Source organism: Siphateles boraxobius, unplaced genomic scaffold, assembly GCF_051911475.1.
Source record: "Siphateles boraxobius isolate OS27281-9 unplaced genomic scaffold, OSU_SipBor_1 1, whole genome shotgun sequence".
Classification (NCBI taxonomy): Eukaryota; Metazoa; Chordata; class Actinopteri; order Cypriniformes; family Leuciscidae; genus Siphateles; species Siphateles boraxobius.
In genome coordinates, this window is record NW_027508699.1 from 16,634,804 (window position 1) to 16,660,391 (window position 25,588).

At 41.6% G+C, this 25,588-nt stretch overlaps 1 protein-coding gene across 1 annotated transcript in view; it reads left to right on the forward strand.

The window, feature by feature from the left end:
• The first annotated feature begins 2,671 nt into the window (after positions 1-2,671).
• Positions 2,672-25,588, forward strand: part of col11a1b (collagen, type XI, alpha 1b) — a 117,076-nt gene continuing 94,159 nt past the window's right edge. The window contains exons 1-4 of the mRNA XM_077225351.1: positions 2,672-3,051; positions 13,999-14,163; positions 16,767-16,980; positions 17,852-18,014. Of these exons, the coding sequence (XP_077081466.1) occupies positions 2,937-3,051; positions 13,999-14,163; positions 16,767-16,980; positions 17,852-18,014 (657 nt within the window). The 5' untranslated portion in view covers positions 2,672-2,936. The remainder of the gene's footprint in view (positions 3,052-13,998; positions 14,164-16,766; positions 16,981-17,851; positions 18,015-25,588) is intronic.

A 25,588-nucleotide genomic window follows, 5' to 3' on the forward strand; every position in this document is an offset into this window, starting at 1 on the left:
GCTTAGTACATAGTCTGTACAGTTACATTTCAATAGTCAAAACTTTGCAATAATTGCTGTACTGTACCATACAATGCATTATTGTAAAATGGGAAAAATGTGATCATACTGTATGAATGCACTAGATACTTTGATCAAGTAGATTTGACCACATTTAAATAAATAAATGGATTATATTAAGCAGCTGGTTTATTCTTCAGCAATGAAATTTATGCTTAGACTGAAACACATTGACTTGTTGTTGGGTCAGTCTTCCATATACCTCTCACTTTTACTTTAAGTTCTGCCTACCTCACTAATTTCAGCTAATGTCAGAGAATGGTAAATCTAACTGCATTAACGCTGTTTATTTCCCTCTACCAGCAGGATGCCACAGCACTAACATCCAGATGAGGATGAATCGCCAGTCTCATCTCAGGCCAAGACAGTAGTCAAGACAGAACCACAAAAGCCAAGATGTAAGCAATGACCTAGAACAAGAAACTTCGAGGTCAAGGTCTGACTAAAATGAAAAGTTTTGGAGCAGCGAACAGACCGAGGTCGGAGTAGTTGACTCATGCCTCAAAATTCCTGGTCGATCAACGTATAGTATAAATTCATTTCAACTGCTTTTGAAGAACAAACATCTAAAATGTCTGGCATGAGAGCATTTTTCTTTTGGGTTAAATTTGAACTGTAAGTTATAGGCTACAAGTCAAACAAATTGAAAGGTTCGGGATGTCTAAAAACAACAAAAGTGAAGGTCATTCACTTACAATTATAGAATAATTACATAATGCATGGTATAACTTATGGATGTATCCACACTGATTTCTTAATCACATGGTTTATAGATCAATGAGTGATACAAATGTGGATCCTGCTGACAATTGTATGTTCTGAACTGAATAAAAATATATGTAATTTTTTTCTTGAACTCTTCTGCCTGTCTCAATAAAGGGGTCAGCGCATGTTTGTGTTTTTTTTTTCTTCTTTATTATTTCAGGAAAATGTGAATGAAAAGAAAAAAGGAACACGAATATTTTATCTTAAGAATTCACATAATTAGCATTTACAAACGTTTGGGTACATGTATTATCCATCTGAAAGCCAGACAGAATGATCTGGCAGTGGTTACTTAAACAGTTATTGCGGGAAAGAAATGAATGCTGACTGTAACGTAGTGTTATCTATCTGACAAATGGAAATCTTTCCATGTTCCAACCTTCATTACTTTATACAAAGCAGGAATGTTCTATGCTTGATAAATGTATTCGATTGTGCGTTTTAATACTTCGTTTTTAAGTATTAAACCTAATTATTCTCTTTAGTTCTGACTGTCACATTCACCACCGTCTGTGTCTTCACTACACTTCCCAGCATCCCCTGTCATCATCACCTGCACCTGTGCCTCATCACCATCATCACCGTCACCTGTTGTCCTTGTCATTATCTGTGTATTTTAGTTCCCCTCTCACGCTTGTCTTTGCTGGTTATTGTTTATGCACTAGCACACTGTTATGTTGATTTTGGATCTTCACTATTTAGAATTAAAACCTTTGCCATATTGTATCTTTACCTACCATCTTCTTCTTCATTCACCCAAGGACCTTACACTGACAGAGTTTGGCATTTTTGCCCCCACCAAGAATCTTTTCTTAAAGTAAAACAAGAGCTGGAACCCTGAACCCGTCTTAGTGAATACTCTCATTTTATACAGCATTTTAAAAGATGTATTACATGATGAAGCAGTTTCATTGTCTCAGTTGCTTTTATTGTTTCCCTCTGCATTCTGAAAAAGAATTTGCATGGCCACAATTTATTGCGGGATAACATAAAGATGGTTAATGTGTTCTGAATTTTAGTAACAGTTATGGCTGTTATGATGTCAATTATGCATCTAAACATTATACTGTGGAGAAAGAAACTGACTGCTGGAGTGCATAGACACCACCTGTCCGATGACTTTTAAAAAAGAATTATTTTCAGACGTCTGTGCCGCAGCAATCCCAATAAGTGGATTCTTTCAAGATTGTTTCTTGAAGGAATTCCGAGTTGGCCATGAAGTCTCATCTGTAGTTCTCATTCATGTGGTTGGTATCTTTTCTGGCTATAACTGCTTCTTGAGGAATTTTAAATGGGCTACCTCAGGTCAACTTTTGGGTTGCCTCTTTAAAATAACGTGTTTTTTTTTCTATGGAAATTTTTTCCTGGTTTGACTGCAGTACCTGGAACTTAGGGCCATCACACCTAGTGTTATTACAGTCTTTTAGGCTAGTGGAGCAACATGTCATTTCATCCGGTCTGCAGTGGAAATAACAGACAGGACAAAGAATACACTATGTAAATAAATACATATAAAACATAGCCTATATATTTCCAAATGATAATCTACAAATGTGAGAAGTAACAAAATAAAGTAAGTTGTGAAATGCTATGGACATAGTCCTTATCCAGTCCTCTGTCACTGATTCAAGATGCAGGATGACAATCCAGGCTAGGGGCTAGGGGTGACTCTCCTCTGGTAAACCGCTGTCCCATCACCATCATTCCGGTGTTGTATGATCCGTCAGATACACCTTTGCTCTAAGCTTTCGGGGGAACGGTGTCAAACTTTTGAAGCTCTCATCAAAATAATGGGCGGATCTTTCCAAGACTAGTGATTTTCCCGTGTTCATTTCTTTTTCCTCACGGGTCAGGTTTAGTCCACACGTCCAACCCTCCTAAAGACTTGAGCTCTTCAGGGAACAAACGGGTTTCCTTTTTTTTTTTCATGAGAGCCCGTTTACCTTCAGTCTGAGAGACTGCTGGGCGGAGGGACTAAGACGTTTGTTTTCGACGAAAACCAATTGATTTGTAGTTGTTTTTTGCTAATGGCAGTGCATAAATAAATAGCAATAATCTGGATTGTGGAACAGGAACGAATTTAAAATAAGACACAGTTGAGGGCGCCGGTCATGGATAAGGAAAGGTGGTCCACGAGATGGAAAACGAAAAAGTGCCTCAGGAACTCCGTTTTAAGTGCAATCTTCAGTCTGACTTTTGTCCTACAGGCAACACATGTGAGAGCAGGTAAGGAAAGGTCGAGGAGCATCGTCGCGAGCTAAGTGATGCCATCCTCAGTAGGCTATAGACTGTGCTATAATTGTAAGGGTTAAAATGTTTGAGTGCATTTCAGAGTCAAAATATAATTAAAACACCGCATGTACCGGCTATATATATTGCGAAATTTATTGGCTGCATCTCAAAACCTGCTGAGCTGCCTACATAGGCAGCATTTGTGGGTAGGCTATCATAGACGCGTTTCGAGGTAAAAACGCATTTGTAAACCTCAATACTGATAAAGAGTATTAAAAATTATAATTTTAGGTGGTATCATAATGCCCACAATTTTTAATGAGAAAAAAGTTGATGAGGAAAAAAATAACTCGTTGAGTAGGCTAGTTAGGTTAGATCAGGGGTGTAAGTTGTGAAGATAATTACATTAATATCTTTATTTCTTTCTTTCTTTATTTGTAAAGCACATTTAAAAACAACCCATTGTTGACCATATGTAATATCTTCGACATACCCAGTATTTGATGTTTATTTTGAAAATTATTTATATTTTATTATTTATAGATGTATTTACTTCTAGTAAACTCTTGATGCAACAATTGAAATTAGGCATGGAAGAGTGTATCAAGACAGATATTTTATTTCAAGGTGTGCAGCCTACAGGTATCAGAGTGGTATGCCAAAAAAGCCTCCTTTTTAGTTACTTTTTATATATATATTTTAAATACCCAGTTAATTAATATCATTGGTGACATTGATCTTCAAAGTTTTACATATAGAAAATATTTTGAATGTAGGCTTTTTCACTGAATAGAATGATTTAGTAAATAGCAGAAAGTAGTCTTAATTAGTTAACTATAGTTGACCAGTCCATGAGACAGCCTTCATGGAACTGCACTACCCTGCACACACCAGCGAGGCACTCGAGTGCCCAGGATTAGATTGTGAAATTGCATTACTGAGAGAGATACCGTTTCTCCACACTATCCCAGTCCACACTAAAGACCAGTCTACTGTCAGAAGGCTACTGTAGAAGAGCTCTCTGACTTTGACACATTGTCTCCTTTTAAATTGGACACTTGAGTGTTTTAATTAAAGTGACCCTATCCATCATTTATTAATTAAGTCCTCTTGTATAGCCTAGTCTAAAAAAAATAAAATAAATTCAGGCATTATATCCTTACCTCACCTGTGAGGATAGCAAATAGTTTTTATACATTGTCTTTCAAATAGTATTTTAAAGGGCCTGGTCTCTCCTATTATAAGGAATCCAACATATAACAATTGCCCTGTAAAATGATAAATAGTATATTCCTTTGTTGTTGTTCTGATGGCCATTTCAGATATGTAACATATATCTTTCAAAATGGCTGCCTGATAATGTCTTCACCACATTGCACATCTGCAGGCCAATTTGGGTGGTGGGGGTATTTTAAAGTGAGCTTTCACATTTTTGGTTTAATAATAATCTTGACCACAACTGCATTCCATGCATGAAAGCTACCTTTTGGCTGTTGTTTTCTGGATTGTTTATTTGAACTGAAATCCATATCAGAGATCTCTTACAGCAGTTCACAAAGTCCACATGAGATATTGGCCACACCCACTGAGATGACCCAATGAATCAACCAATGAGGATGTAGGGCCTTTTTTGCATTAGATGTTTGTCATAGTAGGGATAGGGATGATGTCAAATGCTTGGACATTTCATTGCTTGTTGGATCAGATTGAATGTTATGATTTTTCTTGACTGGGCAGTAGATGTCGTGTCTCTTGTGTATTTAACAGCATTTTGATATTTCTGCCAGATTTCTTCAAGGTTTATAGTAATTTCAGATGCTGAATTACACAGACGATAAAATATTTTCTGCTAAATTTTTTTTGTCATATTTTATTGTCAAACGACTGCCGTGTCATTATCCATGACACTGCCCCTCCCCAAGTAGAATAAATGGAAAATACGAAGAATAAAAATTATCCAGCACTTTTAATTGTGGATAAGCATTAATATCCACAATTACTTGCTGCATTAATGGATTTTGGATACTGATTTTTTTAAAGAGTTTCTGTGAGGGTGGGTGGGGGGGGGGGGGGGGGGGGGGGCATTCCTGCCAATTCTCCACATCTGGAATATATGAGGCCTTTAGGTATGCAGTAATGCTGAGAGGCATTCTGAAGAGCACAAAGAGACCTTTAGTTTAGAGTTTAGAAAAAAAAAACAAAAAAACAGTAGCACTGCAAGAGGTTCGTAAGAGTTACAGATTATTACCCTCTCCTTTAAGAGTTGGATGAGTTTTACTCAGACTTTTTTTTTTTACATCTCATTTAGAATGAGGGCTGAGGGCTGCCCTTTGTTTTGTAAGTGGGGGTTATGCTGAATGGAAACTCTTAACAGACTGATTTGACAAAGCTACATTAGGACCTGACCACATCATTAAGCTCATAAACGTGCACGGATGTAGACACGCTGAGATTTATTGTGTGCAGCTGTTTTAAAGTTATCAAGAAAATCAGGATGTTCCAGGCAAATATTTCTATTTTTTTATATTTATTTTTTATAAACATTAATAAAATCTTTACAATGATTCCTATATGGGCCACTATTCAAAAATATGAAGCTTCCTGCACACACTGTTCAAAAGCTTGGGGTTTTTAAAATCAAAAATACAGTAAAATATTGTGAAATATTATTTAAAAAATGTTATTTTTAATATGTATTTAAAAATAAGTTATTTTTAGCAGCTATTACTCAAGCATACTCATGTAGTCACATTTTAACGCGGTGCGGTTGAAGTAAAGATGGATCCAACTGCAGCACACGCTTTAATTAACAAACTACAAACTTTACAACAAGCAAGACTGGATACAGGGCTCGGGAACAGGAACAACCAACATCACGTTAAACAATAGACAACAACTCACAAAGACAAGACTGAAACACAGGGCTTAAATAATCAGGGACAAACAAGCTAAACAAGGGGGCGTGGGAAATCAGAAACACCTGGGATAACTAATAGACAAGACAGGGAACCATAGAACAAGACAGGGCACAAAACCACATCGTAACACACATGATCATTCATAAAATATGCTGATTTGGTGCTCATTAAACAATTCTCATTATCAATGTTGAAACAGTTTTGCTGCTTAATATTTTTGTGGAAACCATATTTTTTTCAGGATTATTTCATCAATAGAAAAGTTTAAAAGAACAGCATTTATGTCACAAGAACTGGACGGAAGCAAATGCAAGTTGACTCTTTTATTAATGGTCAGAAGACACAAAGACAATCACGAGGAACACTGCAGATGGTGGCGCAGGGACTCAGTGGTCAGCGTGCAGGTGGTGGTGATACCGGTGCGGGTGATGGTGAATCCAGTGCAGATGGACATCCAGACGAGACAGGACACGAAGACACCGAACAGGAACTCAACTGGAACAGACTGCGACAGGAACACGAAGCACGACACAGAGAACACCAAACCAACGATCTGACAAAGAGAGGAGAGTGTGTTGAGTCTTTATAGGTGAGTGAATTGGCAGCAGCTGGTGCAGGGAACGAGATCAGCTGGCACGCTGATCAGTGGCACGAGCGGCCACGCCCACTCACACACACACAACAACAATGACACGAGACATGAAGAAAACAGCGAACTCATGAATCGTGACAGTACCCCCCCTCCTAGGGACGCCTCCTGGCGTCCCCAGACTCCCTTACCTGTCGATTGTAATCATCAATAAGGGAGTGATCCAGAATGTCTCTAGCAGGCACCCAACTTCTCTCCTCCGGACCGTAACCCTCCCAGTCCACCAAGTACTGGAACCCGCGTCCCCTCCGCCTTGAGTCCAGAATACGATAAACCGAATATGTGGTCTCCCCGTCTACGAGTCGCGGCGGTGGGGGAACCGGGACAGGCGGATTAATACGAGAACGAAAAACGGGCTTAATTTTGGATACATGAAACACGGGATGAATTCTCCTGTACACTGGAGGAAGATTGAGGCGGACTGCCACCGGACTAATGATTTTGGTGACAGTAAACGGACCAATGAATTTGGGAGCAAGCTTATTCGAGACGGAGCGGAGAGGAATGTTCTTGGTAGAAAGCCACACTTTGGAACCGACGACGTATACGGGAGGCCTCCGCCGGTGGCGATCAGCCTTGGCCTTGGTGCGCGCTCCCACTTGGAGTAGAGTCTCTCGGGCTCTAGTCCAAGTGCGATGACACCTCTGGACAAAGGCGTGAGCGGAGGGAACCGCGACCTCGGGTTCCAGACTAGGAAAAATTGGTGGCTGGTACCCTATGCTACACTCAAACGGAGATAGGCCCGTGGATGATACTGGTAATGAATTGTGGGCGTACTCCACCATTGACAGTTGTTGGCTCCATGAGGAAGGATTCTTGGAAACCATACATCGCAACGTTCTCTCCAAATCTTGGTTGGCTCTCTCAGTTTGGCCATTGCTCTGGGGATGAAACCCTGAGGACAAACTAACAGTCGCACCCAGTAATCTACAAAATTCTTGCCAAAATTTGGACACAAATTGGGGACCTCTGTCGGAAACCACGTCTGTCGGGAGGCCATGTAACCGAAAGACGTGGTTAACGACTGTTACCGCTGTTTCCTTGGCTGAGGGCAATTTGGGCAAGGGAATAAAGTGGGCCGCCTTCGAGAACCGGTCCACCACGGTTAAAACTACCGTGTTACCCTGAGAGGGTGGGAGGGCGGTGACGAAATCTAGAGCGATGTGGGACCAGGGTCTCGAAGGAACCGGCAGCGGTTGAAGGAGCCCATCTGGGGGTCGATTGGAAGTCTTACCAGTGGCACAAACTGAGCAAGCCAAAACAAAACTGTGAACGTCGCGAGCCATACGAGGCCACCAAAATCGTTGCTTGACTAAAGATGTAGTGCGGCTAACTCCTGGATGACAAGCCACATTGGAACAATGCCCCCACTGAACAACGTCGGACCGTAATTCCTCTGGCACAAATAAACGGTTCGGTGGGCAACCGACCGGAGGCGTTACCCCTTGTAAGGCCGTCTTGACCTTCGATTCGACCTCCCATGTGAGAGTAGAGATAATTAGAGTCTCTGGAAAAATGCTCTCGGGAGTAGACGGGCGATCGGAACGGTCAAAAATGCGCGATAAAGAATCGGGCTTGATGTTTTTGGAGCCCGGGCGGTACGAGAGAGAAAAGTCAAAACGTCCGAAAAAAAGTGCCCACCGAGCCTGCCTAGAGTTCAATCTTTTAGCAGTTCTGATATATTCCAAATTCTTATGGTCTGTCCAGACGACAAAAGGTACCCCCGACCCTTCTAACCAGTGGCGCCATTCCTCCAATGCCAATTTGACTGCCAACAACTCTCTATTACCAATATCATAGTTACGTTCGGCAGGGGATAATCGATGGGACAAAAACGCGCATGGGTGCATCTTGTCGTCTGTGAGAGAGCGTTGGGATAGTACTGCACCTACCCCCACCTCTGACGCATCGACCTCCACCACAAACTGACGTGATGAATCAGGGGTAACCAGGATGGGGGCTGAAACAAAGCGGCCTTTCAGTTTGGCAAACGCAGCTTCCGCTGCGTCTGACCACCTGAACGCCGTTCTGGGAGAGGTCAAGGCGGTCAGAGGCGAGGCTAGTTGGCTGAAATTGCGAATAAATCGTCGGTAAAAATTGGCGAACCCCAAAAACCTCTGTAGGGCCTTACGGGAATCTGGACTTGGCCAATCTACCACAGCCTTAACCTTCTCAGGATCCATACGCACTCCCTCAGACGACACAATGTACCCAAGGAAAGGAACAGACTGTGCATGAAAAGCGCATTTCTCCGCCTTGACAAAAAGCCCATTCTCTAGCAGTCTCTGAAGCACTCGTCGAACGTGCTGCACGTGTTCCTGGAGAGAAGAAGAAAAAATCAATATGTCATCCAGGTAGACATATATGAATTGGTCGACCATATCTCGCAGCACGTCATTGACGAGTGCCTGGAAGACCGCTGGGGAGTTGGACAAGCCGAAAGGCATGACCAAGTATTCAAAGTGCCCCCTGGGGGTATTAAAAGCAGTCTTCCATTCATCCCCCCTCCTGATGCGGACCAAATGATAGGCATTACGTAAATCCAACTTTGTGAAGATAGATGCTCCTTGCAACCTCTCGAAGGCTGAAGACATCAACGGCAAAGGATAAGTATTCTTTACCGTGATGTTGTTCAGCCCCCGGTAGTCAATACAAGGTCGCAAAGACCCATCCTTCCTCCCCACAAAAAAGAACCCCGCCCCCGCTGGAGAAGAGGAGGGACGGATGAACCCCGCTGCTAGAGAATCAGAAATATATTTCTCCATAGCCTCCCTCTCTGGGACAGAAAGTGAATATAACTTGCCTTTAGGCGGAGACGTACCTGGCAATAACTCTATAGCACAGTCATAGGGACGATGCGGAGGAAGAGAAGCAGCACGAGACTTACTGAACACCTCCTTCAGGTCTAGGTACTCCGTGGGCACGCTTGACAAGTCCGCTGCTTCCTCCTGAAACGTACAAACAGAAACAGACGGACAAGCAGACACAAGACAGGACTCATGACATTTATTGCTCCATTCAGACACTGATCTCTGCTGCCAGTCTATTTTGGGATTGTGTTTGAGGAGCCAGGGATGACCTAAAACAATGGGTGCCAGGGGGGAGTCCAAGATATAAAAAGAGATGGTTTCGGAATGGTTGCCGGATACGCTGAGTGTGAGGGGTCCAGAGGTATAAGAGATGGTAGGGAGTGTTTGTCCGTTAATCGCGTGCACTGCGATGGTGTGACTGAGGGGTAGAAGGGGAACCTGAATCCTGAGTGCAAAAGTGTGGTCCATGAAGTTACCTTCAGCCCCAGAGTCCAGTAGTGCTTGACAGTCGTGAGAGTGAACGGACCACCTGAGTCTTACCGGGAGGAGCGTTGATGTTGATGAGGTCTTCTCGGCGGAGATCCCACCCGACAGTAGCCTCAGGTTTACTGCCGGGCTTGGCCTTTTACCGGGCAGTTGAAAGCAAAATGTCCTGCTGCACCACAGTAAAGGCAAAGGCCCTGGGACCTCCGCCTCTCCTTCTCCTCCCGGGAAAGCCGAGCTCGCCCGACCTGCATGGGCTCGTGATCGTAGACGGGGCTGACCGCGTCCCCGCCGCTGGTTCGCGAAGTCTCCGCCGCTCCAGATACCCGTGCGGGTAACCTCCGAGATTCGACTCTGGAGAGTCGGGAGTCCACACGGAGTGCCAACTCGATCAGCCCATTGAGGGTAGTAGGTAAGTCCAGGGCATAAATCTCTCTCTGGACGCGGTCAGCCAGCCCATGCAGGAACATATCCCACTGCGCCTCCTCGTTCCACTGACACTCTGCCGCCAAGGTCCGGAACTCGATAGAGTAATCAGATACAGATCCTTCACCTTGCTTGAGGTCTGCTAGAATCCGGGCCGCCTCTCTTCCCGCGACCGCACGGTCAAAAACTCTTCTCATCTCGGCGGCGAGTGTCTGGAACGAGTTACAGCACGAGTCTTGGTTCTCCCACACCGCCGTTCCCCATAGCGCTGCCTTCCCAGTCAGAAGAGTGAGCACGAACGCGACCTTACTGCGTTCACTGGCAAAGGTCCTGGGCTGCAAAGAGAAGTGCATCGAACAGCGAGTTAGGAATGCTCTGCAAAAGTTCGGCTCACCGTTGTAGGACTCAGGAACAGGTAAGCGGGGCTCTGACTGGGAGGCGCTCTCTGGTGGTACGAGAGGAACGGCTGGTGTGGGTGGCGCAGTGGGAGCTTGCATCAGTTGGAATCGCTGGGTGAGCTCGGACACCTGCGCCACAAGAGCTTGAATAGCTCGACCCGATTCATTAGTATTCCTCTCCTGGGAATCCATCCGCGCCATGCAGGTCTTGATGAAGTCTTCCAAGGAAGAGGCTGTTTCCCCTGCTGCTTCCATTGTAGGTCAGATCGTTCTGTCACAAGAACTGGACGGAAGCAAATGCAAGTTGACTCTTTTATTAATGGTCAGAAGACACAAAGACAATCACGAGGAACACTGCAGATGGTGGCGCAGGGACACAGTGGTCAGCGTGCAGGTGGTGGTGATACCGGTGCGGGTGATGGTGAATCCAGTGCAGATGGACATCCAGACGAGACAGGACACGAAGACACCGAACAGGAACTCAACTGGAACAGACTGCGACAGGAACACGAAGCACGACACAGAGAACACCAAACCAACGATCTGACAAAGAGAGGAGAGTGTGTTGAGTCTTTATAGGTGAGTGAATTGGCAGCAGCTGGTGCAGGGAACGAGATCAGCTGGCACGCTGATCAGTGGCACGAGCGGCCACGCCCACTCACACACACACAACAACAATGACACGAGACATGAAGAAAACAGCGAACTCATGAATCGTGACAATTTATTTGAAAAACATTCACATTCACTCTAGATCAATTAAATGCATCGTTGCTAAATAAAAGTATTAATTTCATAAAAAATAAAACCTTACTGAGCTCAAACCTTTGAACAAAAATAGTCAATTTATCTCAGAGTAGATGTTTGTGTTTTCAGTGCATAGGACTTAGTCGGTGGCACATTGAGGCAAAGTTATCTGCAGGCTGTGCCATGCCGACACCATAATGTGTTCAGCATGTTCAGTAACCCTAAAAAAGCACCACCCTTCAACTCCTGGCCACATATGTGGAACAGGAACCACCGGATCAGCACTTCCTGTACGCTCTTACCATAGGGTTACAGAAAATAATGGGGGAACAGGTAAAATTTTACTTAAATTTTACTTTTTTTTAAAGAAAGTATAAAAAGAAGAAATTTCATAATATTTTTGTTCTGCTCTTGACCTTAAAATGAAATAAAATATAATTAAATGTAACTGTGACGACTAAGCGTCTGAGTGACTTTTCCACTGTCTATTTTTAAAAAACGCGGCTCATCGTCCTACAATGGTTTTAATAGTTTTATTGTGCTTTACACACAGGGTTATAGGGCGGATCTATCAAAAAATACTTCAGTATAATTCTTCTAAAGTGCTTTCCCAGGCTTAGTTGAGTGGGACAGGGTGGAAAATGAGCCCTTTTGTGATGTCAAAGCATATGAAAATAAAACCCTAATTTGAATCCAACACTAAGGAGTCCAGAGAGAGAGTAATGAGTCTTAGCAACTAGTCGTTCTTGTTTGCATGGTTTATTGTTTTTAGGCCTTTGAAAGGGATACTTCCTGTCTGCTGCCTGACCAGCAGACAAATATGTCTATTTGACCTGACTCAGAAGTTTTTGTAGTCTCTGGTAGTGGGGGAGTAAGAATAGGAGTGTTTATGTGCTAGTCATCCATTCAGCCTCTGTTTCCTATTCCCTTAAACCTCCTGAGATTCAGAGACTTCAGACAACTTGGCATCCTCAACCACAACGTTCACAGTGGTGATGACAAACAGATGCGTCTTAGGGACACAAAGTTGTATACGGCTAATGATGGATCTAAGTAACCCAGCTGATACTCTTATCTCCCTGACATGGCTTACATCCTCATTCATCAGTCTCGAGTGAGGCCGGAACTTTTCCTTTTCAAGGCATCAAAGATGAAGTCTAAAAGACTCAAGCAGAGCAATAAATCAGTGTGACATTACAGTGCTGCTCAGAGTCCACTTTACAGTACCAGCCTCTAAATTGCCATATTAATCATATCATAAATCTCTCAGCCTGTTTAAGGATTAGCATAGATGTGTTAAGGATCATTAGAAATGGGCCATTTGTGGGGTGCAGGCTGAGCGAAACCAACATCTTTAGAATTTGATATTGGCAGTAGCGACATAATAAAGTTTAGTACCTGACATACTTGTAAAGTTTGTGTCGTGCTGAGCTGCCATAACCTTAGAGGAGCATTGACCAGCACCAGTGACTTTAACTCCTGGAATGTTTGGATTTGTAAATTGATCTGCATGTAGGGGGGTCAATTATCCCTACTGGATATTTCTTCACATCTTTACTGCTGTTCTGCTTGGGTTCCTTATAAAAGTACAATTGCTTCATTGACGGTCACAGCACATATGCAATGGCAGGGAATTATGTACAGTAAAAGTGTCAGTCAGAGTTAGTGAAATGCGAAATGACACTTGGGCACAGAGGGGGAATTTTTTATGGGAGTTTGTTTGTTCGTATCAACAAACGGCAAGATGTGGCCCATAAATGTCCTCACTTGTTGAACGATAATTGACTGTAGATATGCTGACTCCACACTGTGGTCATCCTATTCGTCGGTTATCGACACGAACCAAGACACCTCCAACCCCCACCCCACCCCTCATCTGTGACAATTTAAACTTATCTTTGGATAGTGCGGCTTAATTTTTCCCACATTGTTTTTGTTATATTTTTGTATCCATTGACAGACACTAAAGCGTTATTGTTGCTGTAGACTTTTCCTCATATCTCATCCAGACATTTGTTAACAGAATCGTGCCTTCAGTTAAATTAGAAAAACAAATGGAAATAACTGTACAAATATTGTGGTAACACTTTACAATAAGATTCATTAGTTAACATTAGTTAATGTATTAACTAACATGAACTAACCATGAGCTATACATTTGTTATTGTATTTGTTAATCTTTATTAACGTTAGTTAATAAAAATACAGTCATTCATTGTTTGTTCATGTCAGTTCACATTACATTAACTAATGTTAACGAGATTTTAATAATGTATTAGTAAATGTTGAAATAAATATTAACAAAGATTAAAAAAAAATGCAGTTCATTTTTAGTTCATGCTAACTACTGTAGTTAACTAATGTTAACTAATGGACCTTATTGTAAAGTGTTACCAATATTGTTTTGGTTTGATGTTTCAGAGCTACTGATGCTAATAAATTTTGTTTACCAATGAAATTACGAAAATGACAAACGCTTTGATCATAGCACTCAACGTTCTACCTCACAGCTGAACCCGTGGATGTGCTCAAGGTCTTAGACTTTAAAAGTTCACCTGAAGGAGTGAAGAAAACACAAGGCTTCTGCACCATCCGGAGAGGATCCAAACCAGATGTGGCCTACCGAGTGGACAAACAAGCTCAACTCAGCTCCCCAACCAAGCAGCTCTTCCCAGGTACATGATTTATGCTAATCTGTACTCTCCTGTCTACTTACTTTTAAATAGAGTAACTGTTCTGGTTGGGCAAGGCTGTGAATCAAATGTGTGTAATTGGTTTTCTCTTGCAAAGTGACATTTTAAATTGTTAATTTTTTCTCTTAGAAATGCATGCAACAGGAAGTACATAATGTAGCTTGGCCGTCTCAGTTAAATGCATTTGGACTGTTTACAATGCAGAAGTCTGATGCCCAGGACTTGATGAAGGAATTAAAGGCATATTTATTGTTCTAAGGAAGAGTCGATTAAGCTCTTTGGCTACTGTTTTGACAACATAGGCTCATTGGAAAAAATATACTCTACACTGTATAAAAATTGTATCCGTAAAATAACGGTAAAATACTTGCAGCAGAGTTGCCAGCAGTCTACTGTAATTCTACGTTATGAATACTGTGAAATTACTCTACAGCTTATTACCATAAAAATTAAATACAGTATTTTCTAGAATTTTTTATTTTATTTTACAGTAAAATACTGGCAGCAGAGTTTCTCCCGCCAATGAGCCATCAGGCTGAGTCCCACCAAGAAATTCACAGTCTGAAAGCCTTAATAAACACTGAAAGTTGGGAATAAATTATGTTTTACAGTAAATCGACTGGATTTTGCCCTCTCTGGTAAATGCGTTTATAATCACTCACTTCACTCTCAAGCACTATTCCGGCTTGTTCAGTTCCAGCTCATCGTACCGTTCAAGTGATTTGGATGTGAGAGAAAACACTCCAAACAAAACTTCCAGTGCTCCTCACTCCAGTCATTTTCAAAGCACTTTCTAGGGATTTGAAGTATCAAAGGTTCAAAACTCAAGTTAGTTTCAGGCGCCACTTTTTCAGTTTCAGTTCTTCCCGCTCAACGCAGTCACTGGTCCAGTTTTAAAAGAACGCACTCCTCGCTGCAGTCAGTTTCAAAGTTCCCTCTCCTTTCCGCTTTGATTAGTTTTCTTCTATTTTCCACACATAGGCCTGCTCCTGTCATAAGTGCCTCGAACACTGATAGGAGACTTGAATGTGACTTCCTGTGAAACATCCACAATGCATTGTGTGCTACAGTACAAAACCGTAATATATAAGTTCAATAGATTAGTGTTGAAAATGGGCTGTAAATTAACAGCAGTTGCTTACCGTGAAGAATATTGCCCACATGCCCAGAATACATTTTTTTCTACAGCACATTACTGTTTTAATGGAAAACAGAATGTTACTGTCAGAATTTGGCCTTTTTATTAAAAGCAGTTTTCTTCAGTGATACATACGTTTCACTGCATTTACCAGTTGAAATGAATACAAGTGGCAGTAAAACACCATAGATGTGTTCAGTCGTTTGCTTGAGGACAAGTCCTCTGAAACACTAAAAGAGCTCAAAATAAAAAGAAGCTAAAATGGCACAGTTTCTTTAGCAAATGTGTTTGATCTTACATTTACCCTTGTTAATACTTTCTGTTAGGTTTAGGTTTGGGTTTAGTGTAGGTGGTACTTTATTTTCAAATGCCATAGAGCATGAACATTTTAGCAAGATTCACCAGATATTTCATTACCCAACCAATATAATAAAACATAGCCAAAAAGTGTTTGAAAGTTTCATGTAATTTGCAAAAAAGTAATGTAATATCATATCGCAGAAATTTTGCCGCTGGCAGATTTTCCCAATGAGCCTGGGTTGGTTTGGACCAGAGTGTTTCATGCTAATCATCCATGACTAGCTAAACAAAAAATAAGTGAAAAGATCTAAACTGCTGCTAACTGGTGCTAACTGTAGCCGTAGCCCTATAACAGAGGCTAGTACTGTATGTTGTTTGTAGCATAACACAGATGATGAACTAATACTTATTAAAATGATGGCTATTTGACATAGTATCACTAATAATTCAAAACAACTATGTGCCATATGTCCCCTGCATGGTAGGCACAGTTTTGAGAAAAGTTTTTACTAATGGGATGTTGAAAATCTCTCATTATTTGCTCAGTTTATAACAACAACATCATATACATTTACAAGTTTAGTCCTATTAAGTTGGACCCTCTGTTCTCTGTGTGTTGGGTATCTTCCAAATTGGCCAGACAGCAAAGGGTAACTGAGGCACAAAATAGCAGGAGATTAAATGAACAATTCTTTTTCTGTGATTTTTGGCTGAAATAAAATGGCCTCCAAACCCTATGGTTTTAGGACTGGAAATTTCAGCTAAATAGTATGTTGGCAAGAAAAAAAAAAATTCTCCCTCAAGTTTGGCAGAGAGAACAGCACTTCAGATATAGATAGTTTGAGATTTGTTTCCAACCTATTGCTCATACAACCCATTTTATTGTAAATCTGTTATGTCACCTGACACCTTGTAAAGTTAACATGCCAACAGAAAAGACAAACTGTTTCATACTTTGTTAAACTATCTCAATAAACAATCTTGGGTAGGGGTTGTTGTAAAAGGGCCATTGTATATTACAAGGCCTGTTTAGATCACACTACACTCTGATAGACTCAGCTCATCTCTGCAACAGAAAGGTAGACAAGCATATGAATCATTAATAACAGCTGATGTTTAACCCACAATGCCTTTCCTGTATCTTCAGGAGGAGTATTCCCTCAGGATTTCTCCATCCTTATGACTATCAAGCCAAAGGCAGGAATACAGTCCTTCCTTTTGTCGGTATACAACGAGCAGGGCATCCAGCAGCTGGGTGTGGAGGTGGGCCGGTCGCCGATCTTCCTGTATGAGGATCAGCATGGGAAACCCGCTCCTGAGGATTACCCCCTTTTCCGTGCAATCAACCTCGCAGATGGAAAGCAAGTTGACTTTTTATTTGTATTTCTTTATAAGTGTTTATTAATGGGCCTTAGCGTGTGTGTGTGTGTGTGTGTGTGTGTGTGTGTGTGTGTGTGTGTGTGTGTGTGTGTGTGTGTGTGTGTGTGTGTGTGTGTGTGTGTGTGTGTGTGTGTGTGTGTGTGTGTGTGTGTGTGTCTGCGTGTTTAACAAGCAAGTTTTCATCAACTGGCCGTTGAATGTGTTTGGATTGGTTATGCAATTTGCTTATGAAGTTTTCCTAATAGCTACTTTAGTCCACTTTGTTTATTATTGGTACTATTTTCCATCTGCCTATTCATTTATTTATCTATATAGATACAATTAAAGTAGGACAATTGTGTGATGTTAATATTCAGGCATATGCAACCAATCAAGCAAAGCAAACATTTACTTGAAAAAGATACGAGAACGGCAGTAAGCTTCTGTGCTTTTGATTAGCCACATTGGGATTTACATGTGATAAAACAATGTTGTATTCTCACAATTCATGTAATAAAGACCTTTTTTTTCATTTCATTGAAAACAAATGGTGTTAAACAAAAAACAGCTTTTGAATATTTATAACTGAGTCAACATGAGAGACAGTGTTGAGAAAATGCCTTTTTAAATATGCATGGACAGAGACAGTGCTGATTGTCTTTTCCTTTAAGATACTTTATTTAGAAACATCCTGTACTAATACAAACCTTCCTCGATGGCAGGTAGTTGTTTTCACTATATAAATGTAAATGTATAAAGATTCAAACATGCGTTTTAGCATGCAAGTGAAAGCAGACAGTTACATAGTCCATGCTACAAACTAAACAATCACAATCTTCATGGCTCTTGTTTGTTGCATTTCCTCCCCAACAGGTGGCACCGTGTGGCTATTAGCGTTGAAAAGAAGACCGTTACAATGATTGTGGACTGTAAGAAGAAGATCTCTAAACCACTCAGCAGAAGTGACCACTCAATCATTAACACAGATGGCATCGCTGTCTTCGGCACCAGAATCCTTGATGAGGAAGTTTTTGAGGCAAGCAAAGCTGTTTTATAAAAATCCTGGTAGATACCATCCATTCTAGTTATGATTTGTGGAACAGTGTAGGCCAAGGATAAACTCTCGGAAAAAATGGTACAACATCTGTGACTAGGGTGATACCCTTTCAGAAGTAACACCTTGTACATTTATTTAGCCCTAAAGGGTGCATCATATAAATTAGTATCTTTTAAAAGTACCGCCCCAGTGACAGCTGTTGTTGCAGGATACTCACACTGTTTAGTGTGACTCGAATTTGTATGAAATGCTGGGAATTGCCAAATGATTTGATTTACTGCTGTGTCAAATAATTGTGAATAGATGAAGCCCCTTATTTTCACTTATGAATGATAGGGCATGTCAGTGGGTTTTATTTGTCAACAGATCATTAAAAGATGCTGAATACTTGTTTTTGAACCTTTACATTTGAAGTTTACATATTTGGCAAATTTGAGCATATTTGTAGAGCTGTTGAGACCAGTGGGAGTGGCTTATGAACACGGTGACCTGCTGTGACATTTAAGAGAATTAGACTAGCTGTGGTTGTTTTCTATTAAAGGAACAATTTTTCTTTCCCATAGAAAATACATTAATATCTCAATAGTTTATCCTCAACAGCAATATGATTAAATGTAGTCTTCCTTATGTCTTATATCTATGCATTGGGCAGATGCTTTTTATCCAAGGTACACATTTTATGATTTCTTTCTTACCCTGGGGACTGAATCCATGACCTTGGCATTGTTAAAGCTATGCTCTATTGTTTGAGCAACAGGAACACATCTACTACTTCTTAATTTTTTCTCATGAGAATGTTTCAAACCATGCTCAGATTTCCCAAGATATCAAAGCCGGAGATTTTAATATGAACTTTTCATTTTATCTGAGCTATGCTATCCACAAGCATGTGTGATGTTAAGGCTCTGTACTCTCACTGTATGTCAATTGTTGTGTCATTTTAATTTCGCCAAAATAATTTTTTGAGAATTCATTTACAAATTCATTAAAAACATTTACGTGAAGATACAACTCAGTAGAAGTACAATACTGTAACACCACATACTCAACAAAAAATTCACAAATACTTCAAGTATTCCATTCACATTTCTCTTTGCTGTACTAAGCAATGCATCAATCGTGTGTAATTCTGTTCGCCCGATTGCGAGACAATATCTGCAGAGTCTGTCTTTGATGTGAGCTGAAGGAATGCTGTCTAATAAGAACAGCATGCTAAATCTTCGCCTCAGGTTAGAGATGTCGTACAGCACAGGAATCTTTTGAAATTCTGATCCCATTTCTTCCTCTTCCCTGCTCGTCCCAGTGTTAGTCAGAGGGTTGTGATGAGCCTGCAAAATATATAGCCTGAGAGGTAAATCTGCCATAGTTAATGGGCTCTTTTTCAGCAACCACTTAGCATTTCATCTCTCAATTCTTCCACCCACTGTACGATTGCTCGTAATGTTGGAAACTATTTCAAATATTGCTGCCCAATGGTAAACACAGATGTTTCAATCAAGGGAGTTGCTTTTCATATATTATGTGATTATGATGAAAGCGATGAACAGCATAATAGGTTTTAGCACTGTTTTCTGTTTCCTTTGTTTTGTCAAACATAAAAGTTTGGATATTTTGGTGTGTGTAAAACAAAATATATGAGCATTTGCCCAAATTGCCCATTCGCAGATAGATTAATTAAATGGCTTACAAGGAAGTTATAAGTTATAAGGAAGGAAGTATTAGTACACCCCTCCCCCCACCCCCGCAGTAATTACATCTGTGGCTTTTCAGTTTGTTGATGTACTAAACTTTCCTCTAGATGTAAAGACTATTTGCACATGCTTATGCTTACTAACATTTAAGTTGTGTTTGTTTGCATTTGTGTGTGTTTTGGAAGAGAGCTTGAGGTCACAACCTACACACTAGACAGCCATAAAAGAAAAAGGAAATCTGATGACTTATGTGATAATCGCTGCTTTGACTTCTGGAAAATTTTTGCTTTGGAATGGCAAACATTGTGATTTTTACTCACAAAGAAAACATTTACCCACTTTGAGAAAAACATAAAATACTATCACAGGGTGTCAGGATTATGTTGTTTAGTTGTTCCTGTGTTCCTGTTTTCCCTCTCTGTCTCCGTGGTTACTCATTATGTGGTCATGGGTTGCTATATATTAGGGTTGGGCCAGCATCATGATGTTTAGCCGGCATTGCGATATAGAGGAAAATATCTAGTGGAAAATGAGAATGTTACCCCCCCCCCCCCTCCCCCTCCCGATGTCATCGTCCATCGCAATGTTTCACTGTAGACATCGTCTGATACCAAATTGGTAGACATCGCCCAACCCTACTATACTGACTAGTGTCACCTGTGTTTCATTTAGCTCCATTTGTTTTCCCTGTGTATTTATAGCCCTCAATTTGTGTTCTCAGTTATCCATTCTTATCTGTTAAGGGATTGTTCTGCTCTTCCATGTGGATAATCTCTTGCATGTTTGTTGTTTTGCTTTATTGTTTATTAAAGTTTTACTGCTGCATTTAGATCCTGCCTCAAATTCTTTCTTGCTGCAACCCACGTGGCAGAAGTACGGACCAAAAATAATGGATCTTGCAGTAGTTTCACTTCAGCCAGACGACATACTGTTCTCCCTGCCAAAATGGACAGGCTATTGAGGGTTATGAGGAAGAGTTGCGCACCTTGATGACAGCTTTTGGAGCCGACTGGACGAGAACATTAAACTACTGATGCTAGGAGCTAGATTGCAGCTCGACCCTGGCAGAGTACATTGACATCGCTCTGTGGCTGACTGGGTCCTCTTTTACAGTGGGAGAAGTATAATCCCCTCGTCCAGCCTCTCCTTACACCTGCCACAGTCCCATAGACAGTCCCAATGCCCACCACAGACTTAAAGCCGAAACCCACCGCAGGCCCAGAGCCAGCCAAGTCTGACCAAGTGTGTGAGCCAGTACCAATGTCTGTTCCATATAATGTGTATAATGGTGGAGTTGGACTGTCTGGAGTGGCTTATTGTCATCAAGCCAGGTCCCACCCTTGTTCCTACCCTTGTCTGGATGTCCTGGTCCCGTCTGGAGTCCTTCCTACTCCGCTGGTCCCGTCAAACCTTCATCCTCCTTTCTTCGCGCAGCTCCAAGACTTCTTCGTCTGCGCTGATTCCACCCAGCTCAGAGTATTCTTTGTTGCCGCCCAGCACCAAATCTATTTTGTCGCCCAGCACCAAGTATGCTTCTGTTTTGTCAACAAGCACCAAGTCTTTGTGGTCACTAATGGTCCCACCCAGCCTCCCACTCCTTTCGCCTCTGTTGATCTTATCCAGGTCCTCGGCCCCACCTCTGCTGGCTCCCTTCAGCTCCTCCTTTGATGGCTCCCCTCGACTGCTCGGATCAGCCTTAGGCTTCTCGATCTCTTAGTGTGTTAATGCCCTGGGTGCACCTCAAGCCTCTGAGCCATGGACTCCACATTGGCCAGTCGAACCATTACCTCCACCTTGGTGCCATGCCCCCTCGGCTCAACTGTGGTTGTTCATCCCTCAGGCTCTGCTGGGCTCCCTCGTCCCTCCGGCTCCACCTTGGAGGCCTATCTTAAAAAAGACTGACTAAATTCTCAGTGACCCCACACGCCCTCTCCATCATAAATTTATGAGAAGTAATAGGTCAACTGGTAGAATTTTACAACAGAGAATTAGAAAAAGTACAATAAATAATTTGTACCTGCAGCGATCAAATTGTATAATGATCAAGCACATCGCAAGCTATCACATTTTTAGCTACCTGATAATATTAGCCATTTTTAACGTTAAATGTTGCATTGTGATCGTCATTTCTGCAGTATTTTTTATACATATATTGTCTTTTTTTATGTATGCTTACTAGGGATGCAACGATTAAAGATTTTGTAAGTACGATTATTGTCTGAGAAATAATCACGATTTAACGATTATCACGATTATTATGCATCAATTAATTTCACAACTCTATATGTATAATATCACATGAACACTCAACACTAGATTTTCATGTGTTATTTGCCACAACACAGTACAAAATTATAAAATGACAAACGATAATCAATCTCTTCCTTTGGAATTAAAGAGAAGTGCTTTGTAAACATCCAGCATTTTTCTTTTAAAAATAACAAATTAAGTCAATGGCTGCAGGGCTCTTTGATTGAAATAGATCACAGAATGATTAAGTGTTTAGTTTGTTCTAAATTTATTTTCAACCTGAGGTAGAAAACTTGATAACATGAAAACAATATCTTGTTGGTATTTGACTTAAAAACAAATAAAGGGATAATAAATCCCAATGAAAATAAGAATAAACAAAGTATTTGGCTCTATTGAATTAAATGTAAGCTAAATATTAACTATGTATTTCTTTTAAAAGAAAACAAATATAGTCCACATGTTATCCACTCCAATATTATTGTACTTATTTTAATACTCTTTTTTAAATTATTAATCCAAATTTTACATGTGCCTTTAGAAAATCATCTATTATAATCTCATTATTTTGGTTTGTTTGTTTGAAGTTTAAGTAAAAATTATAGAAAGAAACTGAGAACATCTCTCATGTAGTGTTATTAATAACTGAAATGCAGTTAATTGGTAGTCCTAGAAGTCTACAGGGCCCTGATCTTATGTTAGTGTTTTACACCGGGCATATTAAAACTACAAAGCCTAACATTTACAGGAGAAAGCAATAGGATATTAAGTTAAATGTTCACTGACTGAAACTCTTGAGAGCACGTCACATTCTGTTTTCCACAGACTTGGGTAACCAAAACATTCCGCTGTTTTTTGGTTGTTGTTTTTTTACGTTGCACTGAAAGCTGAAAGTTGCACGCCACGTTCTCCTTTTTCCACAGCGCTAGGGCGGTTGCGCTCCGGAGGCGTCTGTCGTTGCTGTGTTGGTTCTTGTCACTTGACCTAAGGTGCGCTTGCGGCATTTTGAAAAGTAGAGATGTTTTTATCTCGATGCGGTGCGCACGCGCTTGGAAAAAACGAGCGTGCCGCTTCCCTTATGAGCGCTCATGCCGCACGCTTACATTTGAAATAACGAACTTGAGCGCGCAAAAGACGCGATCTGTGAACAGGCCCTTAAGGCGTTTTTTCGGTGGAAATAGAGCGTCGCTGCTAGTCCCCCTGCCATAGTGGTTGACGAGCACGGCATTAAGCTGGTGCACCGCTGGTGTAACCTTGTTTTCGTTTGGTGCAAAAGTTCCGTTCCGTGCAGAACACTCGGTGTAGCATAGTCTTTACGATTAATTAACCGTGACGTTTTAAAGCGCGGTTAATTGTGAAATCCGGTAATCGCTGCATCCCTAATGCTTACTGGTTTGACTGTGGTGTCTATGTTTTCAGAGAATATGTTGTGACAAGGGCGTGTAATGAATGACCACATGAATTTCCCCTTTGTGGGATAATAAAGTTCACCTTGACCTTGACCATGGTCAGTCATCATCCTGGTTGCGCCGCAGACTTCCAGGCCTCCGGTTACGCCTCATCCCTCCACCCTTTTGGCTCCACATGTCTCTTCCTTCCCTCTGGCTCTACCGTCACTCCCACCAGCTCCTCCTAAGTTTGAAGAGTCCTCATCTCCACCTCGGTCCATCGATCCAGCTGTTCCGCCTTGGTCCTTCTTTCCATCATTGTCGCCCTGGGTCTTCATCTCTTCAGCTCTCTCTACCTCTCCTGGCTCCACCTTAGTCAGTCAGGCTCCTAGCAACTAGGCTCCCTGGCTCCTCCTTCCATCAGTTCCACCATGGGCCTTCATTCTGATGGCTCTGTTCGAGGTAAATCTCTTCCTCCTTCTGCCGTTGTCTCCACTCTGGCTCCTCCCTCCATTTGCTCTCTGGCTTCTCCCTCCTCTATGGTGTCTCCTTCTGCCAGCTCCTCATCCTCCTTCAGAACCCCCTTCCGCCCTCCTCCGTTGTACTTTCTTTTCTGTGTATGGTGCGATAACTTGCCTTCCGGGAGGGGGAGGTAATATCACGTTAATGCGCTTTTTAGTTGTTCCTGTTTTCCTCCTCTGCCTCCTTGGTTACTTATTATGTGCTCATTGTTTGCTATAGTTACTGACTAGTGTCACCTGTGTTTCATTTAGCTCCCTTTGTTTTCCTTGTGTATTTATAGCCCTGAGTTTATGTTATAAGTTGTCCGTTCTCGTCTATGTTAAGTGTAGGGCTTGGAACATTGCATTGACGTAATCGATTACATAAATTACTCAATTTGCATGAAATGCATTGATTTGTCATTGTGTTTATGTTCCCCAATGATGGCGGCTCCCAGGCATACTGAAAATCAGCTGATATTACAGAAATATCTGGCCCAATCTAAAATGTGGGAATTTTATCTGATGGATGAACCTCTGCCCCGATTGGAATCATTTATTTAATTACGGGGTGTCAATTGTGATAAAACATCACGGTTTTATTGACACTGCCATGTTTGACAGTGTCGTTATGGTTTCCGCTATGGTTAGTTAGTTAGAATGCGGCTGTGACTTCAACTGTTCATACAATGATCATACAATGAACATGAAACTGTAAGTTTAGTTTAGAGTAATGAATTTGCAAAATAACTCTAATTTAGGTTTTTAACTAGATGCTTGAAACAAACAAAACCACTTCTAGAGAACACACTTGTGTAATTTTATATTTGACTCCACCTTATAGTTAACTGGGATACATGCCTTGTGAAAACTACTCCCCATATACTGTAGGGCTGTCATTAAATCTTCTCATCAGAACTTCTCTAGACTGTTCAGATAGCATTTTGAGGAGATTCGATATGCACGTTCTTTTACCGAAGTTCTTTGCAAGGACTGTCTGTGAAATAGAAACGTCTCTGGTTACTCACGTAACCGTAGTTCCCTGAGAGGAGGGAACGAGACATTACGTATGGGGAAATCCATTTTCCTCGAATCATGAAGTCTGATAGAATAACTCTTTTGCTTGCAAATAGCCAATGGCGGACTGTTGAAACATCTATTGGCACCGAGCCAACTCGGCATCTGCACCAACGAAGGCCCCTCCCATCAAGCTAAGCACGCTGAACTGAATGGAGGGAGATTGCAGCAAGTGATTTGTGCTTAGGAAAATACTGCCGGCTATGAATGCGGACATAACAAAGGGCACAATATAGTGAACATGATAGCTATGCTAATAATAACTCGCACTGTCTGACGACTAGTCGAACCATGGCTAGAGCGCGCGCCATCGGGGCAGTCTAGCCTAGTCCAACGACAGCTCAGCTTTCTCTCCCTGCACTGACAGACATGTGGTGCGAATGAAGGGATATTCAAGTTATAGAATCTCGCGAAGGTATTACGAGACGACCAACCTGCCGCGAAACAAATGTCTTGAATAGACATGCCTTTCGCCCACGCCCATGATGACGCCAAACTCCTAGTGGAGTGGGCGTGCACCCCTATAGGGAAACGGCTTCCCGTGAAGCATAAGCCAGCCAGTGCACAGCCTCCACTATCCAGTGAGATAGCCTCCGTTTCGACAGCGCGCCACCTCTTAGCACCCGCGTAGCAGACGAAGAGCTGCT